Below are 21893 nucleotides of genomic sequence, written 5' to 3' on the forward strand. Positions count from 1 at the left end.
GCCACCATGGACAGACGCCCACCCGGACCCTCCCTAGTGTTTTGAGGTGCGTTCGGGAGTCCGCACCTTAGGGGGGTTCTGTCACGCCCTGGTCAATGTATTTTGTGTTTATCTTCATTTATTTGGTCAGGCCAGGGTGTGGCATGAGTTTTTGTATGTGGTGTGTATGTATTGGGATTGTAGCTTAGTGGGGTGTTCTAGTTAGGTCTATGGCTGTCTGAAGTGAATCTCAATCAGAGGCAGGTGTTTATCGTTGTCGCTGATTGGGAACCATATTTAGGCAGCCATATTCTTTGGTTGTTTCGTGGGTGATTGTCCTTAGTATCTTTCTTTGTTCTGTGTGTATGTGCACCAGTATTAGGCTGTTTCGGTTTTCATTACGTTTATTGTTTTTGTAGGTTTTGTATTTAGATTCGTGTTACGTTTGTTCATTAAACATGGATCACAATCTACACGCTGCATTCTGGTCTGACTCTTCTTCACACCTAGAAAACTGTTGCAGGAATATAATGTTTTCTGCATTGACATGTAGAAATAAATGATTGTATGTACTGTTGAAATTTGGCCAAAGAAACAATGACCCAAAAAATATGTACTGTATTTTCAATGTCCGTAAAATACGTTCGTTAAAAGTCGGGAAAAGATGTATTTTCAACTTTCAATCAGAACCAAAAAATAAATGTGATTTTAACGTTTGGAAAAGTATTTTTAACTTAATTTTGCTCACTGGGTAAGGCTTAAGTGCTGCTAGGCGAAGGTGTGTTTTTGGTTTGTTATAGTCTGTAGCATTAGCATATGAGGGAAAAGCTATCCACTGAGGTAAATGCTCATTATAGCGTCTGTTGGAGTTATCCAGACTAGTCTGTGGTTAGTGGTTCCCAGAGGCGCCAACCTCAGGCCTCACCCAGTGTGTCGATCTTACCACTGGAAGACTCAGACAGTAAACAAGCATTAGTCTGGGCACTAACACCCTCCTCCCTGCTCTACAAGCCAGTACCAGGGGATAACATTGTGCTAACACCAAACAAACACTCCTATCATTCATTATGACATGCATTATTTTCCAACTGTGAAATTCTAATCTAGACTCTTTCAAAGCTACCTTTTTCTACCAACTGCCACCTTATTGTCTGGTAGGTGAGATTAGAGATGTCTCCTCTGACTTGAGGAAGTGTAGTTTGTATGCGTGCATGAGTGTGTGTGTGTGTGTGTGTGTGTGTGTGTGTGTGTGTGTGTGTGTGTCCGCACACACAAAGATAACAGGTGGATCACTCAACTGCTCCCATCATCCCCTGACCTGCTTTGATTGGCTCCAGCTCAGCCGACAGGGGGACTGTAATTAAAAAAGATTGTTGGCACACTTAAGAGATAGATTTCCTTAATTATTTCAGCACACTCTATTTTTAGTTTAAAGTCCTTCCTGAATCCCTCCGGGCGGCATGGCCTAGATTGTTGGTTTTCACCCAAATGAGTGGATGAGAGTCTCTTCAGTTTGTCCTTAAATAAAGCCCTGCCTCAAGGGAACGCTCTGATTACCAGCTGACTTGGCGGATATCGGTTTTTGGCTAGCCATCCAGGGTCATATTAGGGCACACTATAGCAAAATGTTTTGCAACTGAAAACTAAAAACCAGTGTTTCTTATTGGACATGTTCAGGTAGGCCCTCTCTGTTTCAGTCCGCTTTCTTCCATTTGGTGCTTAAAATGAAAACAACCCGGGCTATAAACAAGTTCCAAACTGGTAGACTACAGCCAGCGACTGCTCTCTCCACTCTCTTGCTATTGAACGCTCCCCTGCCTGCTGATTTAACTCCATTATGTAACGTGTCAGCCGATGGAGTGTGCAGCCGCGGAAGGGTTTTACGATGTCTCGCATTGTGTGATCTGTAAAATGACAGTAGGCCCATTAGTCGAGAGGGCTTTTCTTTGGATGAGTGTCGCTCATGCATTTATCAGACATGGAGGATCAAGGCAATGTTATGGTGAGATGACAGCCATCAGTTTATTTCCACCGATAAAGCATGTCCAAGGCTTATGTCATCAGAAAACATTTAGTCAACATTATGTTGACCTTGCAAATATTAAATGTCTGAGGCTTTAATACAGATGATATTTTATATATATATATATATTCAAGTAGTAGGGATAATTACTGCTTGAACTTTGCTCTATACTTCTATGTTTACAGAATCCAGTGTGTGTGTGTGTGTGTGTGTGTGTGTGTGTGTGTGTGTGTGTGTGTGTGTGTGTGTGTGTGTGTGTGTGTGGTGTGTGTGTGTGTGTTTACTATCCTTGTGGGGACCAGAAGTCCTCACAAGGATAGTAAAACAAAGAAAATTCAGACAAGTGGGAACATTTCGCCAGTCCCCACAAGAAGAAAATGCTATTTTAGGTTTAGGGCTTACGGTTACAAATATGGTTAGGGTTAGAGTTAGGAGTTAAGAGTTAGGGGTTAAGGTTAGGTTAGGTTAAGGGTTAGGGTTAGAGAAAATAGGATTTTGAATGGGAATCAATTGTTTGGTCCACACAAGGATAGTAAAACAAACGTGTGTGTGTGTTTACTCGGCTAGCAAAGCAGTATGGGCCCGGCTAATCGTCACTGAGTCATATGCTAATCTAAACAAACTCACTCATACTTTTACATAACACAGCATACAGCCACATAGTGAGTGTTTGTGTGTTCCTCTCTCATCCACACTAACACCATAGAGACTGCTAATTTAAATTCCATTTCTAACTAATTTCCTGTCTTCCTATCTGTGTCATCTTGGTGCTGATGAATGTGAGTCAAGGCAGTGTCCCGTTGTTACAGCCGTGACAGCTTTTCCATTACCATCAGGAAAATGACCGTCTCATTACCCACAGGGCAATCTGCTAAAAGATTGGATTGTGTCACTCGCCTCTGTCTGTCTCTCACTCTCTCTCTTGGCTAATTTGGGCCAGCTCATTGGCCAGCCGAAGTAACCTGGAGTGTTTCATAAAGGTGACATGGGGAGGTAGTGGAGGAGCGTGGGTAATGCGGTAATGGCCATCTTTCCTCTTGGAGCTCTTGAGGAGCTAGACTTTGGCCACGTTTCAATGTCCAATGTCCATACTACCATAGGCTACTACTTAGAATGGATGCCAAATGGATTGCTTCATTTTAAGTGTTATAATCTAGTGTGGCTATTGTAACAGAGCCTTTTGTCTGTCTCTGACTTGGCTTTTTCTGGGGCTATTCCCCCTCCATTATAGAGTAGGAGACCCAACTCATTACTCATTGACCTTGTGGTCTGAGTGTCCGCGCTGAGATTGGAAGGTTGGGAGTTTGATCCTCATCCGAGTCATACCAATGACTTGTAAAAATGGGGACCTGGTGAGTTTCTGTTTGGCACTCAGCAGTAAAGAGCTAGATTGGGGGTAAGGCCCTGCGATAGACTAGCGTCCTGTACTTGTACATCAACCTGGCCTCACTCTACAGCACGTGTCGAACTCATTCGACGGAGGGTGGAGTGTCTGAGAGTTTTCGCTCATCCCTTGTAATTGATTGACGAAATAAGGTCACTAATTAGTAAGGAACTCGGCTCACACTAGGCCCTCCATGGAACGGGTTTGACACCCCCCTACAGAAACAGGCTCCTACTCCTAAAAGCCATTTCGGCTCGCTTAAGCCAAGCCTTGTGCAGGACTACTTACTTATGTACAGTACAGACATATGATCTGAACAGTCATTCAGCCTTACTTGTTTTGTCCCGTTACTTCATCTAGTGACAAAAAATGTACCCCAATTTCCTGCACAAACTTACCTCCATGAAGTTAGAGGAAGAACAGGGCCCACAGCGGCCATCTCTGATAAAAAGTCACCTTTGAGAGAGTCAAAAACAAGAACAGCTTGTTCTGTTTCCCTCATACTCATCCTTTGTCCACCATGTCTTCATGCTTCTCTTTCTTACTGTGGATAGCAGATTCAGTGCGATGTGTGTGTGTGTGTGTGCGTGTGTGTGTGCGCGTTTTACCTGTCACGCCCTGACCATAGAGAACCCTTTTATTCTCTATTTTGGTTAGGTCGGGGTGTGACTAGGGTGGGTAATGTAGGTTGTTTCATTTCTATGTTGGCCTGGTATGGTTCCCAATCAGAGGCAGCTGTTTATCGTTGTCTCTGATTGGGGATCATATTTAGGAAGCCATTTCGTTAGTCATCTTGTTTATGTGGTCCGACTGTTATTTCGACGATCGTGACAGAAGATCCCACCACACCAGGACCAAGCAGCGTGCCCAGGAGGAGAAGGTATCCTGGGCTTGGGAGGAGAACAAGGAGGAGAAGATATCCTGGACTTAGGAGGAAATAATGGGAGGACACGAAAGCCTTCCTTGGAAGCAGACGCAAGGAGAGAAGGGAAGACAGCAACGACGCCGGGGTTCGCGGCCACATAGAAAGCCCAAAAGAACAGCCCCAAGCGGGGGCATGGGGTGGTCGGCGGAGCCGAGGAGTGAACCAGAGCCAATCTGGGAGAAGATGGAGAAATTGGAGGAGAGTGAACGGAGAGAGTCAGAGACCGTCAGTGAGTTGATGGAGAAATTGGAGGAGAGAGAAATGAGGCACGACATTCGCCCTAAAGAGCATGTCATCAGTTTGATGCCACCTGAGTCAGCTCTCCATACTCCTCCTGAGGAGCGTGCTAGCAGTCTGGTAAAAACTGTGCCGGCTCCATGCACCAGGTCTCCAGTACACCTTCACAGCCCAGTACGTCCTGTGCCAGCTCCCCGCACTCGCCGTGCGAAGTGTGTCATCGTTCCGATACAATTTGTGCCGGCTCTACCCACTAGGTCTCCAGTACGCCTCCACAGCTCAGTACATCCTGTGTCAGCTCCTCGCACTTGCCCTGAAGTGTGTGTCACCAGTCCGGTACCACCTGTGCCGTCTCCACGCACCAGGCCTCCAGTGTGCTTTCCCAGCCCAGTACGTCCTGTGTCTCCTCCTCGCACTCGCCCCGAAGTGCGTGTCACTAGTCCGGTGCCACCTGTGCCGGCACCTGTCCAGGGCTTCTGGCGACGGTCCCCAGTCCGGAGCTTCCGGCGATGTTTCACAGTCCGGAGCTTCCAGCGACGGTTCACATTCTGGAGATTCCGACGACTGTCCACAGTCCGGAACATCCTACGACGGTCCACAGTCCAGAACCTCCTGCGACGGTCCACAGTCCGGAACCTCCTGCGACGGTCCACAGTCCGGAACCTCCTGCGACGGTCCACAGTCAGGAACCTCCTGCGACGGTCAACAGTCTGGAAACTCCTGAGACGGACCACATTAAGCTGTACACTACACAGAGCTGGGGTTTACGGAAGAGTGGCCAGAAAAAAAGCCATTGCTTAAAGAAAAAAGTAAGCAAACACGTTTGGTGTTGTGGGAGACTCCCCAAACATCTGGAAGAAGGTACTCTGGTCAGATGAGACTAAAATGTAGCTTTTTGGCCATCAAGGAAAACGCTATGTCTGGCGCAAACCCAACACCTCTAATCACCCCGAGAATAACATCCCCATGGGGATGTTTTTCATCGGCAGGGACTGGGAAACTGGTCAGAATTGAAGGAATGATGGATGGCACTAAATACAAGGAAATTCTTAAGGGAAACCTGTATTTGGTCATCCAGGGATTTGAGACTTGGACAGAGGTTCACCTTCCAGCGGGACAATGCATACTAAGCATACTGCTAAAGCAACACTCGAGTGGTCTTGGAATGGCCAAGTCAAAGCCCAGACCTCAATCCAATTGAGAATCTATGGTATGACTTAAAGATTGCAGTACACCAGCGGAACCCATCCAACTTGATGGAGCTGGAGCAGTTTTGCCCTGAAGAATGGACATAAATCCCAGTGGCTAGATGGGTAAACATACCCCTAGAGACTTGCTGTCAAGTCCTGACCTTAGTTCCTTGTCTCTATTTTAGTTTGGTCAGGGCGTGAGTTGGGGTGGGCATTCTATGTTTTGTTCTGTGTGTTATATTTCTATGTGTTTGGCCTGGTATGGTTCCCAATCAGAGGCAGCTGTCAATCGTTGTCTCTGATTGAGAACCATACTTAGGCAGCCTGTTTTCCCACTATAGGTTGTGGGTAGTTGATTTCTGTGTCTGTGTTTTCACCATACAGAACTGTTTAGATTTTCATTTCTTTCCTTCACTTTGTTATTTTGTATTTTTCGTGTTCTGACATAATAATTTATCATGGACACTTACAGCGCTGCATTTTGGTCATATCCTTCCTACTCCTCATTAGACGAAGAAGAAGTTTGTTACACTTGCAGCTGTAATTGCTGCAAAAGGTGGCTCTACAAAGTATTGACTTTGGGGGGGGGGGGTGAATAGTTATGCACGCTCAAGTTTGCGTTTTTTAAAACTTATTTCTTGTTTGTTTCACAAGAAAAAATATTTTGCACTTTCAAAGTGGTAGGCATGTTGTGTAAATCAAATGATACAAACCCCCCAAAAATCAATTTTAATTGCAGGCTGTAAGGCAACAGAATAGGAAAAATGGCAAGGGGGTGAAAACTTTCGCAAGCCACTGTATCTATTGTGCTTGAGGCCATATCACAGCAGCCTTTCGAGCCAATGGAAAGTATGGAGATTAAAAATCTCTCCTTCAAAACCGCTTTACTGATTGCCCTTACATCTGCAAAGTGGGTGAGTGAGCTGCATGCACTGTCAGTCCACCATTCGTGCCGACAGTTTGCCCTAGGTTTTCCAAGGTGACTTTGTTACCCAACCCAGCCTGTTTGCCTACTGCCAGCAATACTTATTATTTCCTCACCTTAGAGCTTTTGGCCTTCCATGCGCCTCCCCTCTCTTCTACTGGAGGAATAGTGTCTCCACCGTTTGTGTCCAGTACGCACTTTGCACATTTACTTGGATAGAACGAGTACATTGCGAAAGAGCCATCAACTCCGTATCCTGGGCACTCTCTCTCGTCAACGGCTATCCCGTTGGATAGTGGAGGCTATTATACTGGCTTATGATAGCAAGGCCACTGGAGTGCCTGAGGGCTCATTTCACTAGAGGTATGGCTACCTCTTGGGCACTGTTCAAAGGCATCTCTGTACAGGAGATTTGTGATGTGGCATGTTGGGCCACCCTGCATACATTTGAGTTTTTTTTCAACTGGAGGTGGCTGCACCTTTTTTGGCGCTTACTGTCCTCAGTATCAGAGCCTCTGATGCGTGATGATGTTGGACCCTGGCGTCGAAGAGCTTGTCTGCGATACGGAGTTGGCCAAATCCCACAGTGAGACATGGGAACGAGTATTTGAAAGAGAACCCAAGGTGACTTGTGTAACCCCAATTCTCTGAGAATATGAGTGAGATGCTCGCAAGAGCGCAAGGAAAAGAGAGACATGCTTGAGAATGACCAGAGGGTGTATTGAGTGGCGCCTTATAAAGAGGGATGGGCTCACCTCATTCAACACTTAACCTGTCCGTCTCCGACAGATGTTGTGTGATTGGTTCTTCCGTAGTGATCCGCCTATCCAGCGATACCATAGTGAGACATCTCAATCATATTCTCAGAGAATCGGGGTAACTTTGAGTTTAGTCTCAAACAGTGCCAAGGAATCAGGTTTAGTGGATTCAAGTCCCACATTGAGTGGCAGTTTTGTCGAGTCGCCTGCCAAGTGACCATCCTCCTGCCAACATATATTTTGTAGGAGATATGTTTTGTTGCTATAGAACTACTGTGCGTGGCTGCTGAGGGCTAGGACTGGTACTGGAAGGATGTATCAAAGTCTGTGTGGTCCAGGATGTAGAATTGAAATGAGTGTTGTCATTGGCTGGAAGGATGTATAAAATTTGTGTGGTCCAGGAAGTGGAATTGAAATTAGCGTTGCCATTAGCTGGGAGAGGTTGTCTGTCAAAGTGCTGCCCACGCAAACACGCAATTCCTGGCCCACTCTACCATGACAGCTTTTGAGTGGCACTGCATTATGCAATATTTAGCTTGAGTTTCATCTATTTATATTTGACTACCACTGGGAGAGATTGACTCACAGGCACAGCCATAACAATATTATGTGATCACCAGTCTTACAGTGAGGTAAGATGGAACTGTGAACTGAGGAGTTGAACACCGCTATTGGGTCGTAGATGGGGTGATGTGTGTCACTGTTTTCCGTCAGGGTAGTGGTTGCCTATGCTAGTTTCAAGTGCTAGTTATCAGGTGTTACTGACAGTCTGCGACTTATATTTATTGAAATTGAAAGTGGATTAAGCTGGTAAAGTCAAACAACACAACACTTTCTAAACCACTCGGGCGACAAACACTTTTTTCTTTGTCGCCATTCGTCCACATTGCTGCTGGATTTGCTATCACCAGAAATATTGTGAAGATTGCCAATTAGGACCCCCAAAACAGAGGTAGTAGGGGAACCTATTCAAGTAAGTAAATACATTTGTTCTATGTAAAACAAACCCTTTATTATTAGCTAGCTAGCAGGTTACAGTAGGCCACTTTGTAGACTGACTAGCTAGCTGATGATATTTAATTAATTTAGCTGAACAGTGTGTTTTAAGTTAGCAGCTCAGTTAGCTGCTAACTTAAAACACACTGTTCAGCTAAATTAATTAAATATCATCAGCTAGCTATCTAGCTGTCTTGATGTAATCATTGTAAATTAAAAACACCATCTTCAAATGCATTTGTAGATAACAGCCATGGAAGAGGCTGAAATTGCAGCTCCAGGTATCAGTAAAGCGAGAGTGTAGGCTACTGGATAGTGCAGGTAATTTTGTGGGAGGACATTATGAAAAGATTCTCCAGTTCCGGTCCCTAGAGGGGAAAACTTTGAGGACAGAGCAACCTAATATTCAGTGCTGTCTAATTGAAGTATAATGAAGTATGTTTCTTTGTGATGTTTCCAGTCCTCAAGATATGTTAAGCTGCCGAAAGCCTGTTTGCAGATGAAAAAAAGAGGTCCCAATGAATGTCCCAAGATACTAAGGGTATGGCCTATATGCCATGGGTTATATGTGTAGGCCCATGTTAGCAAACGTTGCATACAAAAATACAGTTAAATACATCACAAACAATGTATGAACCTATTACAATTGGAGCAAGCCAACCATGCTGGAGGCCTGCTGGATGTGCAGTGTTCTGCTTCAGCCCAGCTATAACATACCTGATTTAACCTATCAAATCTAATGAGTTGATAATCAAGTGTGCTACTGCTGGGCTGGAATTGAAGTGTTCTCACCCAGTAGATCAGGAATCAGTGGAGCAAGGTTGGCCACATATGGAGTTTTTTTTGTTAACCAGAAATGATGCTTTAGTAATAAAAGCCTACTTGTTACTACTCAATTATATATATTGTTGTTTAGACTAAGATGTCTAATCTTTACATACGAGTTAGCTTATTTGTACACTTTGAAGTGATGACGTGTTGATTCTTTGAAGTTTTAATTGTTGAACTATTATTCAAAATGAACTAATGTCAATGTTGATGAATCACATATCTCAATCCTTTAATAAAGAGGGGAAGGGGTTCTTTCTCTAATGTGTCTGTGTTTCTGTGTTGTATTATCAAATGAACATGTCCTTTTTGTCTAGTTGTAAAATCTTCAATCTCTTTTATTTTGTTGGCACTCATGTATATCCGCTATGTGGATCCATTTTGCAGCTTAACTTCTTAGTGATCCCTTCGCGCGCCAATCTCGTTAACGGGATTGATTTGACAACACCCAGTGTAATAGCAGTGTGCCAAATTCAAAAACAGAAATACTCATAATAATAATTCATAAATCATACAAGTGTTATACACCGGTTTAAAGATGTACTTCTTGTTAAGCAAACCATGCTATTATCTGAGGACAGCACCCCATCAAACAAACACATGAAAATCATAATTCAACCCGCCAGGCGCGACACAAAAGTCAGAAATAACATATAATTCATGCCTTACCTTTGAAGATCTTCTTCTTTTGGCACTCCAAGAAGTCCATTAAACATCACAAATGCTCATTTTGTTCGATTAATTATGTCGTTATACCCCCAAAATGTCCATTTATTTGGCGCGTTTGATTCTGAAAATGCACCGGTTCCAACTCGCGCAACATGACTACAAAGTATCTAATAACTTACCTGTAAACTTGATCCAGCCATTTCAAACAACTTTCCTAATCTAACTTGAGGTATTTTTAAACGTAAATAATAGATCAAATTTAAGACGGAATAAACTTTGTTCAATAGCGGATAAAAACAAAGTGGAGCAAGCTTTCAGGTCACGCGCCCCAACCACAACAGTACACTTCACTCGACGCTCGTTCTGAACTGCCCTACTTCTTCATTTCTCAAAGGAAAAACATCAACCAATTTCTAAAGACTGTTGACATCCAGTGGAAGCGATAGGAACTGCAAGCAAGTGCCTTAGAAATCTAGATCCCCATAGTAAATCCAAACCCAAATCCTGGATGGTTTGTCCTCGGGGTTTCGCCTGCCAAATAAGTTCTGTTATACTCACAGACATGATTTTAACAGTTTGAGTGAGTGTTTTCTATCCATATCTACCAATTATGCATATCCTAGCTTCTGGGCCTAAGTAGCAGGAAGTTTACTTTGGGCACACTTTTCATCCGGATGTGAAAATAGTGCCCCCTAGCCTTAAGAAGTTTTAACATATAGCATGTATTGCCAATGCAGCCATAGGCCTACAGTATGATGGCGTTACTGGCCTTATGGGCATCTCTCATCTGAAGCAGAGAATAGCTAAACTCACCACTATATGTTCGCAATTTAAAATAATACCAGTAGGCGAACCATATACCAGATTTTGTACATGCCTTTTAAGCTCTGACATATAAATAGTTTAGTGCAAATCCAACCCTTGTAATTAGCTACAGTATTAAATTAAGGCAACAATTAAGGTACAGGAAAGGGAATTAGGCTACAGGAAGGCCTTCACGATGAGCATTCCAGGTAAATAAAAAATTAGACGTTCATTTTATTTCATTCATTTTAAATTCAAAAGGCACTCGCACATCTGAGCAATCTCTTTGCAGGTGCATGGCAACAATTGAACAAGATAAACGGATGTGGGTGGGGCTAGGTCTACATAAGGGTGCTAATTTTAAAAGATTCATAAAAGCTCTGACGAAGGCCATGAGGCCGATACATAAGCTTATTAAATATCAGTGATACTACCAAGAGCAGTGTGCGGTTTCCTTTTTCCTTCATTTCATTCATTTTAGAAATGTTGCTTGCGAGATTATTGCAGTTGTTCCCATAGACTGTACATGGTTGCTCTATGTACCATTGACCCTGGATAAGCTAGTGACTGGGCTAACACAGTTAACCTTTTAGGTGAGGCTGGGCAATATGGGCTAAAAATCATATCTACATGCATTTTAAAGTTTTCTCTAAATAAGCTTTATCGCGCAATTAAAGGTCAATACACTGCATATAAAATTATACTTGGTTAAATGTAAGCCTTCCACACCCATAAGACCCACTAATAATAATCTGGCTTTCAAGTCTGTCAATGAAAATGCCATTTTTTGTTACAAATTTAACCAGAACCATGCATTTAATGAAACACGGACAGGAACAGAATAGGGACAGCGTCTGGACAGGGGGAAACAAAATCGACAATAATACTGACACAGGGATGAAAGAGAGGAAACGGACAGGTATAGGGAAGGCATTCAAAACGTGAACGAGTCCAGGGGAGACAAATGAGCGCAGATGCGCGTAATGATGGTGACAGGTGTGCGTAATAAAGGGCAGCCTGGCGCCCTCGAGTGCCAGAGAGGGGAAGCGTGAGCAGGCGTGACAGTACCACCCGGACCTGACATCACCAACAAAACAAAAAACTAAAACCTCTCTGATGCTTAAAATATTGGTGTCAGCATTCTGTGAGGACAGATGCTGGAGATGTGAAACAAGTACAGGAAGCGCACATTTAATGAAACACGGACTGGAACAGAATAGGGACAGCGTCTGGACAGGGAAAAACAAAAACGACAATCAAAACGTGAAAGAGTCTAGGTGAGTCCAATGAGCGCAGATGCGCATAATGATGGTGACAGGTGTGCGTAATGAAGGGTAGCCTTGCGCCCTCGAGCGCCAAAGAGGGGAAGTGGGAGCAGGCGTGACAATTATAGAAAATGAGCACTGGTCTCAAAAAACTATCTCGAGCACAAGCCCACGTTTTAGTGAGTAGCCAGCTAATCTTTATATTTAAAGTCTAGCCAACTTGGAACTATTTGCTTGCTAACATGGTAGACGAGTTAAACATTATGAATACACCCATCTCCAGCTGTTTGAACAGCATAGCCTATTCACTTTAAGATTTTGAAATCAAGTGGCTTACCTGCTTAGGAAGACACTTGTTTCTTAGAATGAGAACAAGTTGCCTATTCCTGATGTAAATAAAAGATTGGTATGCTCATTGCACATGTATAAAACACAGACAGAACATGACAGTCTGTGGCTAAAATGCTGCTAGCGGTACGTGGTACGAGACAAACTGAGCATCCATTTTCCACAATCATGTTCATTGATACTCTTGTTCTAGTAGTGTCTGCTCTATTCTACATGGGAGTTGAGACATAAAAAGGGTGTCGTTAGAAAGGTTAGGTTCTCGTCTGTTGGACCAAATCTCAAATGCAAATAGCGAGTTTAAACTGCTTGTTTAAAGTTATCTTTCGTCGTTGTGAGTGGCAGCGGGAGGGGCTTGGTGTCTGTGTGCGAGTGGCCTGCCCAGAGCCCTGACCTCAACCCCATTGAACACCTTTAGGATTAATTGGAACGCCGAATGTGAGCCAGGCCTAATCGCCCAACATCAGTGCCCGACCTCACCAATGTGCTTGTGGCTGTGTGGAAGCAAGTCTCCACAGCAATGTTCCAACATTTAGTGGAAAGCCTTTCCAGAAGATTGAAGGCTGTTATAGCAGCAAAGGGGAGACCAACTCCATATTAATACCCATGATTTTGGAATGAGATGTTTGACGAGCAGGTATCCACATACTTTTGGTCTTGTAGTGTAGCTAGTAGCTCGCTAGTTATACCTAGGTAGCTTACAAGGTTAGCTGACTTCTCAAAACAAACCTCGTTGTGGCTAGCTACTTCTTGTCCCTCATGCTAGCCTTTACAGGCAAATATCACTTCAGAAACATCAAAATGTTAAAATATTGATATGGCCAGCATTGAAGACCATTTCTCCCCTTTTCCTTGAGCTTTAGCTAATCTCGAAATGACAGAGAAATATTGTGAAAACTAGTGTTCTGCAAACATTCTAAAATGGTTTGTCACCAGGGCTTGTTATGTTGACATTTTCTGTCCTCACACACTGGTGCTCCTCTTCTGGTGAGCACCTTTGGAACTCCACCCAAGCAAGGCATTTCGATTTTTTTGGACGTATTGTGGAAAAAGTACCCAATTTTCATACTTGAGTAAAAGTAAAGATACCTTAAAGGAAAAGGACTCGAGTTAAAGTGAAAGTCACCCAGTAAAATACTACATGAGTAAAAGTCTAAAAGTATTTGGTTTTAAATGTACTTAAGTATCAAAAGTAGAAGTATAAATCATTTAAAAAAAATCTTATATTAAGCAAACCAGACTGATTTCTTGTTTTTTAAATTTACGGATAGCCATGGGCACACTCCAACAACCAAGACATAATTTACAAACAAAGCATTGGTGTTTAGTGAGTCTGCCAGATCAGAGGCAGTAGGGATGACCAGGGATGTTCTCTTGATAAGTGTGTGAATTAGACATTTTTCCTGTCCTGCTAAGTATTAAACATGTAATGAATGAGTACTTTTTTAGGGAATCCTGTTTTCCCGTTTTAGGGAATCCTGGTTCGCGACGAGGCTAACCACAGCATAACAGCATATCAGGTGATTGGTGACAGAGCTGAAACTGACAGGGGTCACAAAACAGCCATAACTCAAGTACTGGATGAATGTAGCTTACTGTAATAGGGTTTGATATGCAACCCACTTCCTGGCAGCTCAACATCAGGAGAACTTTGGTATATCCATGATGTTTTTGTGTGTGTGTGTGTGTTTTCCACATGTTAGTCATGGGTGTTGATGATGGTAGTCTAGAATTAACTGCAGGGGGTTCATCACTACTCGTTCAGTACAGAGGCTCTGAGTGGAAAAGTAGTCCCTATGTCAGGGGGTTGGCACGGCTACAGACTGAAGGGCGGAGTCAAGACACAGAAACAAAAATTGAACTATTTTCTTGGCTTATGAATGGAAAGGCCCTTGTATGGTGAGTTAAACACCAATCCGATGTGCCGCCGATAGTGAATCTAGTTCTGTCTGGAAAGCAGATAAGGAAATTCACATGGGGATTGAGGAGTGCTCATCTTTTACAAGCAGCTTATTCACTTTTCCACAGTTTACGCTCTTTATCAACCTGTTACTGTCAGTGTCTCATACCTTCACACTTCCGTATCCCCATAGCAACGTGGTACAAACGTGTATGTGTTTGACGATACCTTTGGAACAAGAGGTGAATTACGTCTTATGCTCTTGTACCAATAGTAAAGTCTGACACATACGCGTACCAGTACCAATATTATTGTTATTTTAGCATTTCCATTTGAAGGAGTAATTATTATTTAGTGTGATAGTAAATGCTTCCTTCAATCAATTGTGTCCTTTCAGGAAAACTATGATGTATGTGATTGAGAGCCTTTCTGTTTAGCTGAATTCAACTACAGTTGCTCTAACCCAAAATGGCATCGCCGAGCCGACCAAAAGGAAGTCAGCACCAGTTCCTTTTAAACGATGCCTATAGTTTCGTGGCTACCTTTCTTCCCTCTCTCAAAAACAGGTTTGATGAGAGAGAAAGAATAGTCTCCTTGAATGCTCTGTCTGTGGAGTGTGCTGTGAAAAAGCCCCCTGTATCAACTAGCCAGCCTCCACCTTCCCTGGTCTCTTCCCAGTTACTGGCTCCCGACAGAGTCCATCGATTGAGAGAGAGAGAGAGAGAGAGAGAGAGAGAGAGAGAGAGAGAGAGAGAGAGAGAGAGAGAGAGAGAGAGAGAGAGAGAGAGAGAGAGAGAGAGAGAGAGAGAGAGAGAGAGAGAGAGAGAGAGAGAGAGAGAGAGAGAGAGAGAGAGAGAGAGAGAGAGAGAGAGAGAGAGAGAGAGAGCGTCGGAGGGAGAAAAGAGAGAGGTTGGGAGATAGGGAGAGGAGAGAGATGATAGCATCTGGAGGGCCAGAAGTATTCAGATGGGAAATCTAATTTCCTTACCAAACACAGCAGTGGATCGGCAGAGGAACAACATGGTTACCCCTGAGATATATATGTACATATATATATTAGGCATAAACTAATACCACCATTCTGAATGTTGACACTGAATGACAGTGGAACTCCCTCAACAAGCTTTTTGTTTTGCTAAATATGACAGACACACATCTGACCAAGGGCCATATGTATGGCTCTGATCATAATACTGTAAACACAGGCTTGGGTAGGTTACTTTCTAAATGTAATCCGTTACAGTTACTAGTTACCTGTCCAAAATTGTAATCAGTAACGTAACTTTTGGATTACCCAAACTCAGATTACCCAAATGCCGACAGCAGTTGCACCATTGGAAGACATAGCCTGGACTGTAGCCTACAAAAGCCTATTCCTGCTCTTTTCCCGCGATACACCAAATGTGTTTGATGTGTCATCATAGTGGTCTCTGACTTGTGGTCAGACTCGCTCAGGTGGAACAAACTTAAACTTTTTTCAATGCTGATTTGAATGTCATTGAGAAAACAGAGAAGTGTTAAATATTTTTTCAAAATATCTATAATCTGATTACATTATTTCAGCTGGTAACGTAATGGATTACAGTTACTGTTTTTTGTAATCCTTTACATGTAACGGATTACATGTACACGGATGACATGTAATCCGTTACTCACCAACATTGTGTATACCTTAAATACACTGAGAGTACAACTTAATAGGAACACCTTCCTAATATTAAGTTGCACCCCCTTTTCCCCTCAGAACAGCCTCAATTAGTTTGTGCATGAACTACAAGGTGTCGAAAGCGTTCCACAAGGATGCTGGCCCGTATTGACTCCAATGCTTCTCACAGTTGTGTCAAGTTGACTGGATGTCCTTTGGGTGGTGGACCATTCTTGATACATACAGGAAACTGTTGAGTGTGAAAAACCATCAGTGTTGCAGTTCTTGACACGCTCAAACCGGTAATGGCACCTACTACCATTACCTCTTCAAAGGCACTTCAAATCTTTTGTCTTGCCCATTCACCCACTGAATGGCACAGATACACAATCAATGTCTCAATTCTCAAGGCTTAAAAATCCTTCTTTAACCTGTCTCCTCCCCTTCATCTACACTGATGGAAGTGGATTTAACAGGTGACATCAATAAGGGATCATAGCTCACCTGGTCAGTCTATGTCATGGAAAGAGCAGGTGTTTTTAATGTTTATAACAGTCTCCACCCTTCTGGGAAGGCTTTCCACTAGATTTTGGAACAATCCTGCAGGGACTTGCTTCCATTCAGCTACAAGAGCATTAGTGAGGTCTGGCATTGATGTTGGGCGATTATGCCTGGCTCGCAGTCGGTGTTCCAATTCATACCAAGGGTGTTCATTGGGGTTGAGGTATGGGCTCTGTGCAGGCCAGTCAAGTTCTTCCACACCGATCTCGACAAACCATTTCTCTATGGACCTCCCTTTGTGCATGGGGGCATTGTCATGCTGAAACAGGAAAGGACCTTCCCCAAACTGTTGCCACAAATTTGGAAGCACAGAATCATCTAGAATGTCATTGTATGCTGTGGCATTAATATTTCCCATCACTGGAACTAGCCCGAACCATGAACAACAGCCCCAGACCATTATTCCTCCTCCACCAAATGTTACAGTTGGCACTATGCATTCGGGCAGGTATCGTTCTCCTGACGTCTACCAAATCCAGATTCGTCCGTCGGACTACCAGATGGTGAAGCGTGATTCATCACTCCAGGGAACGCGTTTGTGTGCGGCTGCTCAGCCATGGAAACCCATTTCACGGATCTCCTGACGAACACTTCTTGTGCTGACATAGCTTCCAGAGGCCGTTTGGAACTCCTTAGTGAGTGCTGCAACCAAGGACAGATGATTTTTATGCACTTTAACACTTGTGGTCCCATTTTGTGGCCACAAGCTCACTCCACAATCACCCGACCTCAACCAAATTGAGTAAAAGAAAAGCAGCCAACAAGTGCTAAGCATATGTGGGAACTCCATCAAGACTGTTGGAAAAGCATTCCAGGTGAAGCTGGTTGAGAGAATGCCAAAGCTATCATCAAGGCAAAACAAAAGAGTTTGATTTGTTTAACACTTTTTTGGTTACTACATGATTCCATATGTGTTATTTAATAGTTTTGATGTCTTCACTATTATTCTACAATGTAGAAAATAGTAAAAAATAAAGAAAAATACTTGAATGAGTAGATAGGTGTGTGCAATCTTTTGACTGGCACTGTATATTCATGTATATAGAGTCAAGAAACAGCTTATTTTCATAAAAAGTTCATAATGTCACCATTTCGAAGCTACAGTGCATTCAGAAAGTATTCAGACCCTTTGACTTCTTCCAAATGTTGTTACGTTACAGCCTTATTCTAAAATGGATTAAATATATTTTTCCCTCATCAATCTACACACAATACCCCATAGTGACGAAGCGAAAACATGTTTTTGACATTTTTGCAAATGTATTAAAAATAAAAAACAGAAATCCCTTATTTACATAAGTATTCAGACCCTTTGCTATGAGACTCGAAATTGAACTCAGGTGAATCCTGTTTCCATTGATTATCCTTGAGATGTTTCTACAACTTGATTGGAGTCCGCATGTGGTAAATTCAAATGATTGGACATGATTTGGAAAGGCACACACCTGTCTATATAAGGTCTCACAATTGACAATGCATGTCAGAGCAAAAACCAAGCCTTGAGGTCGAAGGAATTGCCCCATAGAGCGCCGAGACAGGATTATGTCGAGGCACAGATCTGCAGCATTGAAGGTCAGCAAGAACACAGTGGCTTCCTTCATTCTTAAATGGAAGAAGTTTGGAACCACTAAGACTCTTCCTAGAGCTGGCTGCCCGACCAAACTGAGAAATTGGGGAAGAAGGTCCTTGGTCAAGGAGGTGAACAAGAACCCGACGCTCACTATGACAGAGCTCCAAAGTTCCTCTGTGGAGATGGGAGAACCTTTCAGAAGGACATCCATCTCTGCAGCACTCCACCAATCAGGCTTTTATGCTACAGTGGCCAGACGGAAGTCACTTCTCAGTAAAAGGCACTTGACAGCCTGCTTGGAGTTTGCCAAAAGGCACCTGAACGACCATCCCTAAGGTGAAGCATGGTGGTGGCAGCATCATGCTCTGGGGATGTTATTCAGTGGCAGGGACTGGGAGAGAGAGATCCTTGATGAAAATCTCAGGACCTCAGACTGTGGTGAAGGTTCACCAATGACCCTAAGTACACAGCGAAGACAACGCAGGATTGGCTTCGGGACAAGTCTCTGAATGTCCTTGAGTGGTCCAGCCAGAGCCCGGACTTGAACCCGATCGAACATCTCTGGAGAGACCTGAAAATAGCTGTGCAGCACTGCTCCCCATCCAACCTGACAGAGCTTGAGAGGATCTGTAGAGAAGAATGGGAGAAACTCCCCAAATACACGTGTGCCAAGCTTGTAGCATCATACCGAAGAAGACTCAATACTGTAATCGCTGCCAAAGGTGCTTCAACAAAGTACTAAGTAAAGGGTCTGAATATTTTTAATACATTTGCACACAAAAAAACATCCTGTTTTTACTTTGTCATTATGAGGTATTGTGTGTAGGTTGATGAGAAAGAAACAACAATTGAATTCATTTTAGAATAAGACTGTAACGTAACAAAATGTGGAAAATGTCAAGGGGTCTGAATACTTTCCAAATGCACTGTATAATATATCTGATATACACTATTTTTTCAAAAAGTCAAGGAGTCTGAATACTTTCCAAATGCACTGTATAATATATCTGATATACACTATTATTTTTTCAAAAATCAAGGGGTCTGAATAGTTTCCAAATGCACTGTATAATATATCTGATATACACTTTTTTTTCAAAAAGTCTGTCAGTTTTCCAGTCTGCTTAGTGAACAACAGGGGAGGGTGAACCTGGAAAGTTGAAATCCTCAAATTTCACAATCCAACATGTCCGCCAGTCCAGAAAATCCAATACGCTTAGCAGATGCCGCTAGAGTGCTACCACAACAGAGGATGGGCCACAAGAGAGGAACTATGACACAGGACACCCCTATGTCCCCTATTGCTCAAATGACAAGATCATATTCTGTTTCAAATGGCTGAATGATTGATTCACCCACCCTTTTCACTACTCCCCTATCTCCCACTGTTTGTCTGCTTCCTTTCATTAATTAATAGAATATATACTTTATTGACCCTTTTTTCTATTTCAGCCTAATCTTAACCCTCCCCAAAATGCACACATTCACGTGTATCACACACACACAAGGCACAGGGTCAGCCATGGAGCAGCATCTATGGATGTAGATTTATATATGTAGTTTTATAATAATTACATTAATTGATTGCATTTATATAACACCTTTCCAGATGCTCAAATCCTTGTAAGGGGAGAACACACCTCTAGAGCTATGCTGCAGTGTAGGGATATGCTACCTTACATAAAATGCCTGAAATGCTCAATGGTGACATTTCAGGACAGGAGCAGGATCAACTCCAGTCTAAAATGGCCAATTGTTCTTTCTCTCTCTCCCAGGAGCGGTTTGAGGCCTTATTCAGGATCTATGACGAGCAGACGTCCTTCCAGATGTTCAAGAGCTTCAGGCGAGTCCGCATCAGCTTCAGCACTCCGGAGGCGGCCGCCCGCGCTCGTGTCGAGCTCCACGAGACCGAGTTCAACGGGAAGCAGCTCGAGCTTTACTTTGCCCAGGTGAGTGAACTCTTCCTGGTTTAAGGTTTGTTTTGCAATGGAAAACTAAAATGAATGTTTTTAAAGTCTAGATTGGATAGTCCCTCCATTTTTCAGGGTTTCTTTTTCAATTTGGTACCTAGTAAACACGACCCCAGGTGTTACAGAAGCCCCGTTTATACATGGTTCTAACATGCATCCTTTGTCCTGATCTTTTCCACATTCTGATTGTGCCCACATTTTCAGACAGGTGAAGACGATTAAAAGACGCATTGTGAACTGTTTGTGATCAGATCTTCCTGACCACTTCCGGAGGTAGTCAGGCACGCATTGTGTTTGGATATCTTACATGTATAGATGGATCAGGACAGTTAAACCATCATTATCCCACCTTATAAAAATCATTGACAGGTGGCACCATTGACTTATTTTTATTTTTTTTACCTTTATTTAACCAGGAAAGTCAGTTAAGAACATATTCTTATTTTCAATGACGGCCTGGGAACAGTGGCAGAACGACAGATTTGTACCTTGTCAGCTCGGGGGTTTGAACTCGCAACCTTCCGGTTACTAGTCCAACGCTCTAACCACTAGGCTACGCTGCCGCCCCGGCATCAATATGCATCTTAAAATAAATAAATAAATAAATATTATTTTTGAAATAATAGCTGTAAAAAATAATTTGCATACAGGGAGGGACCAAGAAATCTGGTCACAATCCAGACACTATTACGCAACAAAGCCTCCTTCACTCACGCCGCCAAACTTACCCTAGTAATACGGACTATCCTACCGATCCTCGACTTCGCAAATTGGATGTAGTCTATCACAGTGCCATCCGTTTTGTTACCAAAGCGCCTTATACCACCCACCACTGCGACCTGTATGCTCTAGTCGGCTGGCCCTTGCTACATATTCGTCGCCAGACCCACTGGCTCCAGGTCATCTATAAGTCTATGCTAGGTAAAGCTCCGCCTTATCTCAGCTCACTGGTCATGGTTACAACACCCACCCGTAGCACGCGCTCCAGCAGGTATATCTTACTGGTAATCCCCAAAACCAACACCTCCATTGGCCGTCTTTCCTTCCAGTTCTCTGCTGCCAGTGACTGGAACGAATTGCAAAAATCGCGGAAGCTGGAGACTTACATTTCCCTCACTAACTTTAAACATCAGCTATCTGAGAAGCTAACCGATCGCTGCAGCTGTACATAGTCCGTTTGTAAATAGCCCACCCAATCTACCTACCTCAGCCCCATCTTGTTTTTATTTACTTTGCTGCTGTTTTGCACACCAGTATCACTACTTACACACCATCATCTGCTCATCATCATCTGCTCATCTATCATTCCAGTGTTAATCTGCTAAATTTTTATTACTTTGCTACTATGGCCTATTTATTGCCTTACCACCTCATGCCATTTGCACACACTGTATATAGACTTTCTTTTTCTTCTATTGTGTTATTGACTGTAAGCTTGTTTATTCCATGTGTAACTCTGTGTTGTTGTTTCTGTCGCACTGCTTTGCTTTATCTTGGCCAGGTCGCATTTGTAAATGAGAACTATTTCTCAACTAGCTTACCTGGTTAAATAAAGGTGAAATACATGAAAAATAATGTTTAAAAAGACACAGTGGACGGATATGAAACACATTTTAATGTGTAGACATGTTTCAGAAAATGTGGGCACAATATCAGAATGAGGACAAGATCAGGACAAGAGGACACTTGTTAGCACCAGGTATAAATTATGCTAAAGCATAGACATTAAGACCAGTAGATAGTGATGTCATCCATGTATTTCTATGGAAAACTCCAGATGGCATGTGAAGCTGGAAATATGTGAATTTGAAGCGCGCCATATTGTGGAATGGAATGGCACCACAAAATCACTAAGCATCATGGTGAAAGTGGCCGTAAGAGTCAACCTATGGCATGGGGGTGAGCTTCCTCGTAGCCTG

General features: G+C 43.0%; 1 protein-coding gene across 1 annotated transcript in view; it reads left to right on the top strand.

Moving 5' to 3' along the window:
- The window catches only part of rcan3 (regulator of calcineurin 3), a 53882-nt gene that overhangs the window by 17644 nt on the left and 14345 nt on the right, over positions 1 to 21893 (top strand). The window contains exon 2 of the mRNA XM_035752717.2: positions 19780 to 19953. Within this exon, the coding sequence (XP_035608610.1) occupies positions 19780 to 19953 (174 nt within the window). The remainder of the gene's footprint in view (positions 1 to 19779; positions 19954 to 21893) is intronic.

This window comes from Oncorhynchus keta, chromosome 35 (genome assembly GCF_023373465.1).
Source record: "Oncorhynchus keta strain PuntledgeMale-10-30-2019 chromosome 35, Oket_V2, whole genome shotgun sequence".
NCBI lineage: Eukaryota > Metazoa > Chordata > Actinopteri > Salmoniformes > Salmonidae > Oncorhynchus > Oncorhynchus keta.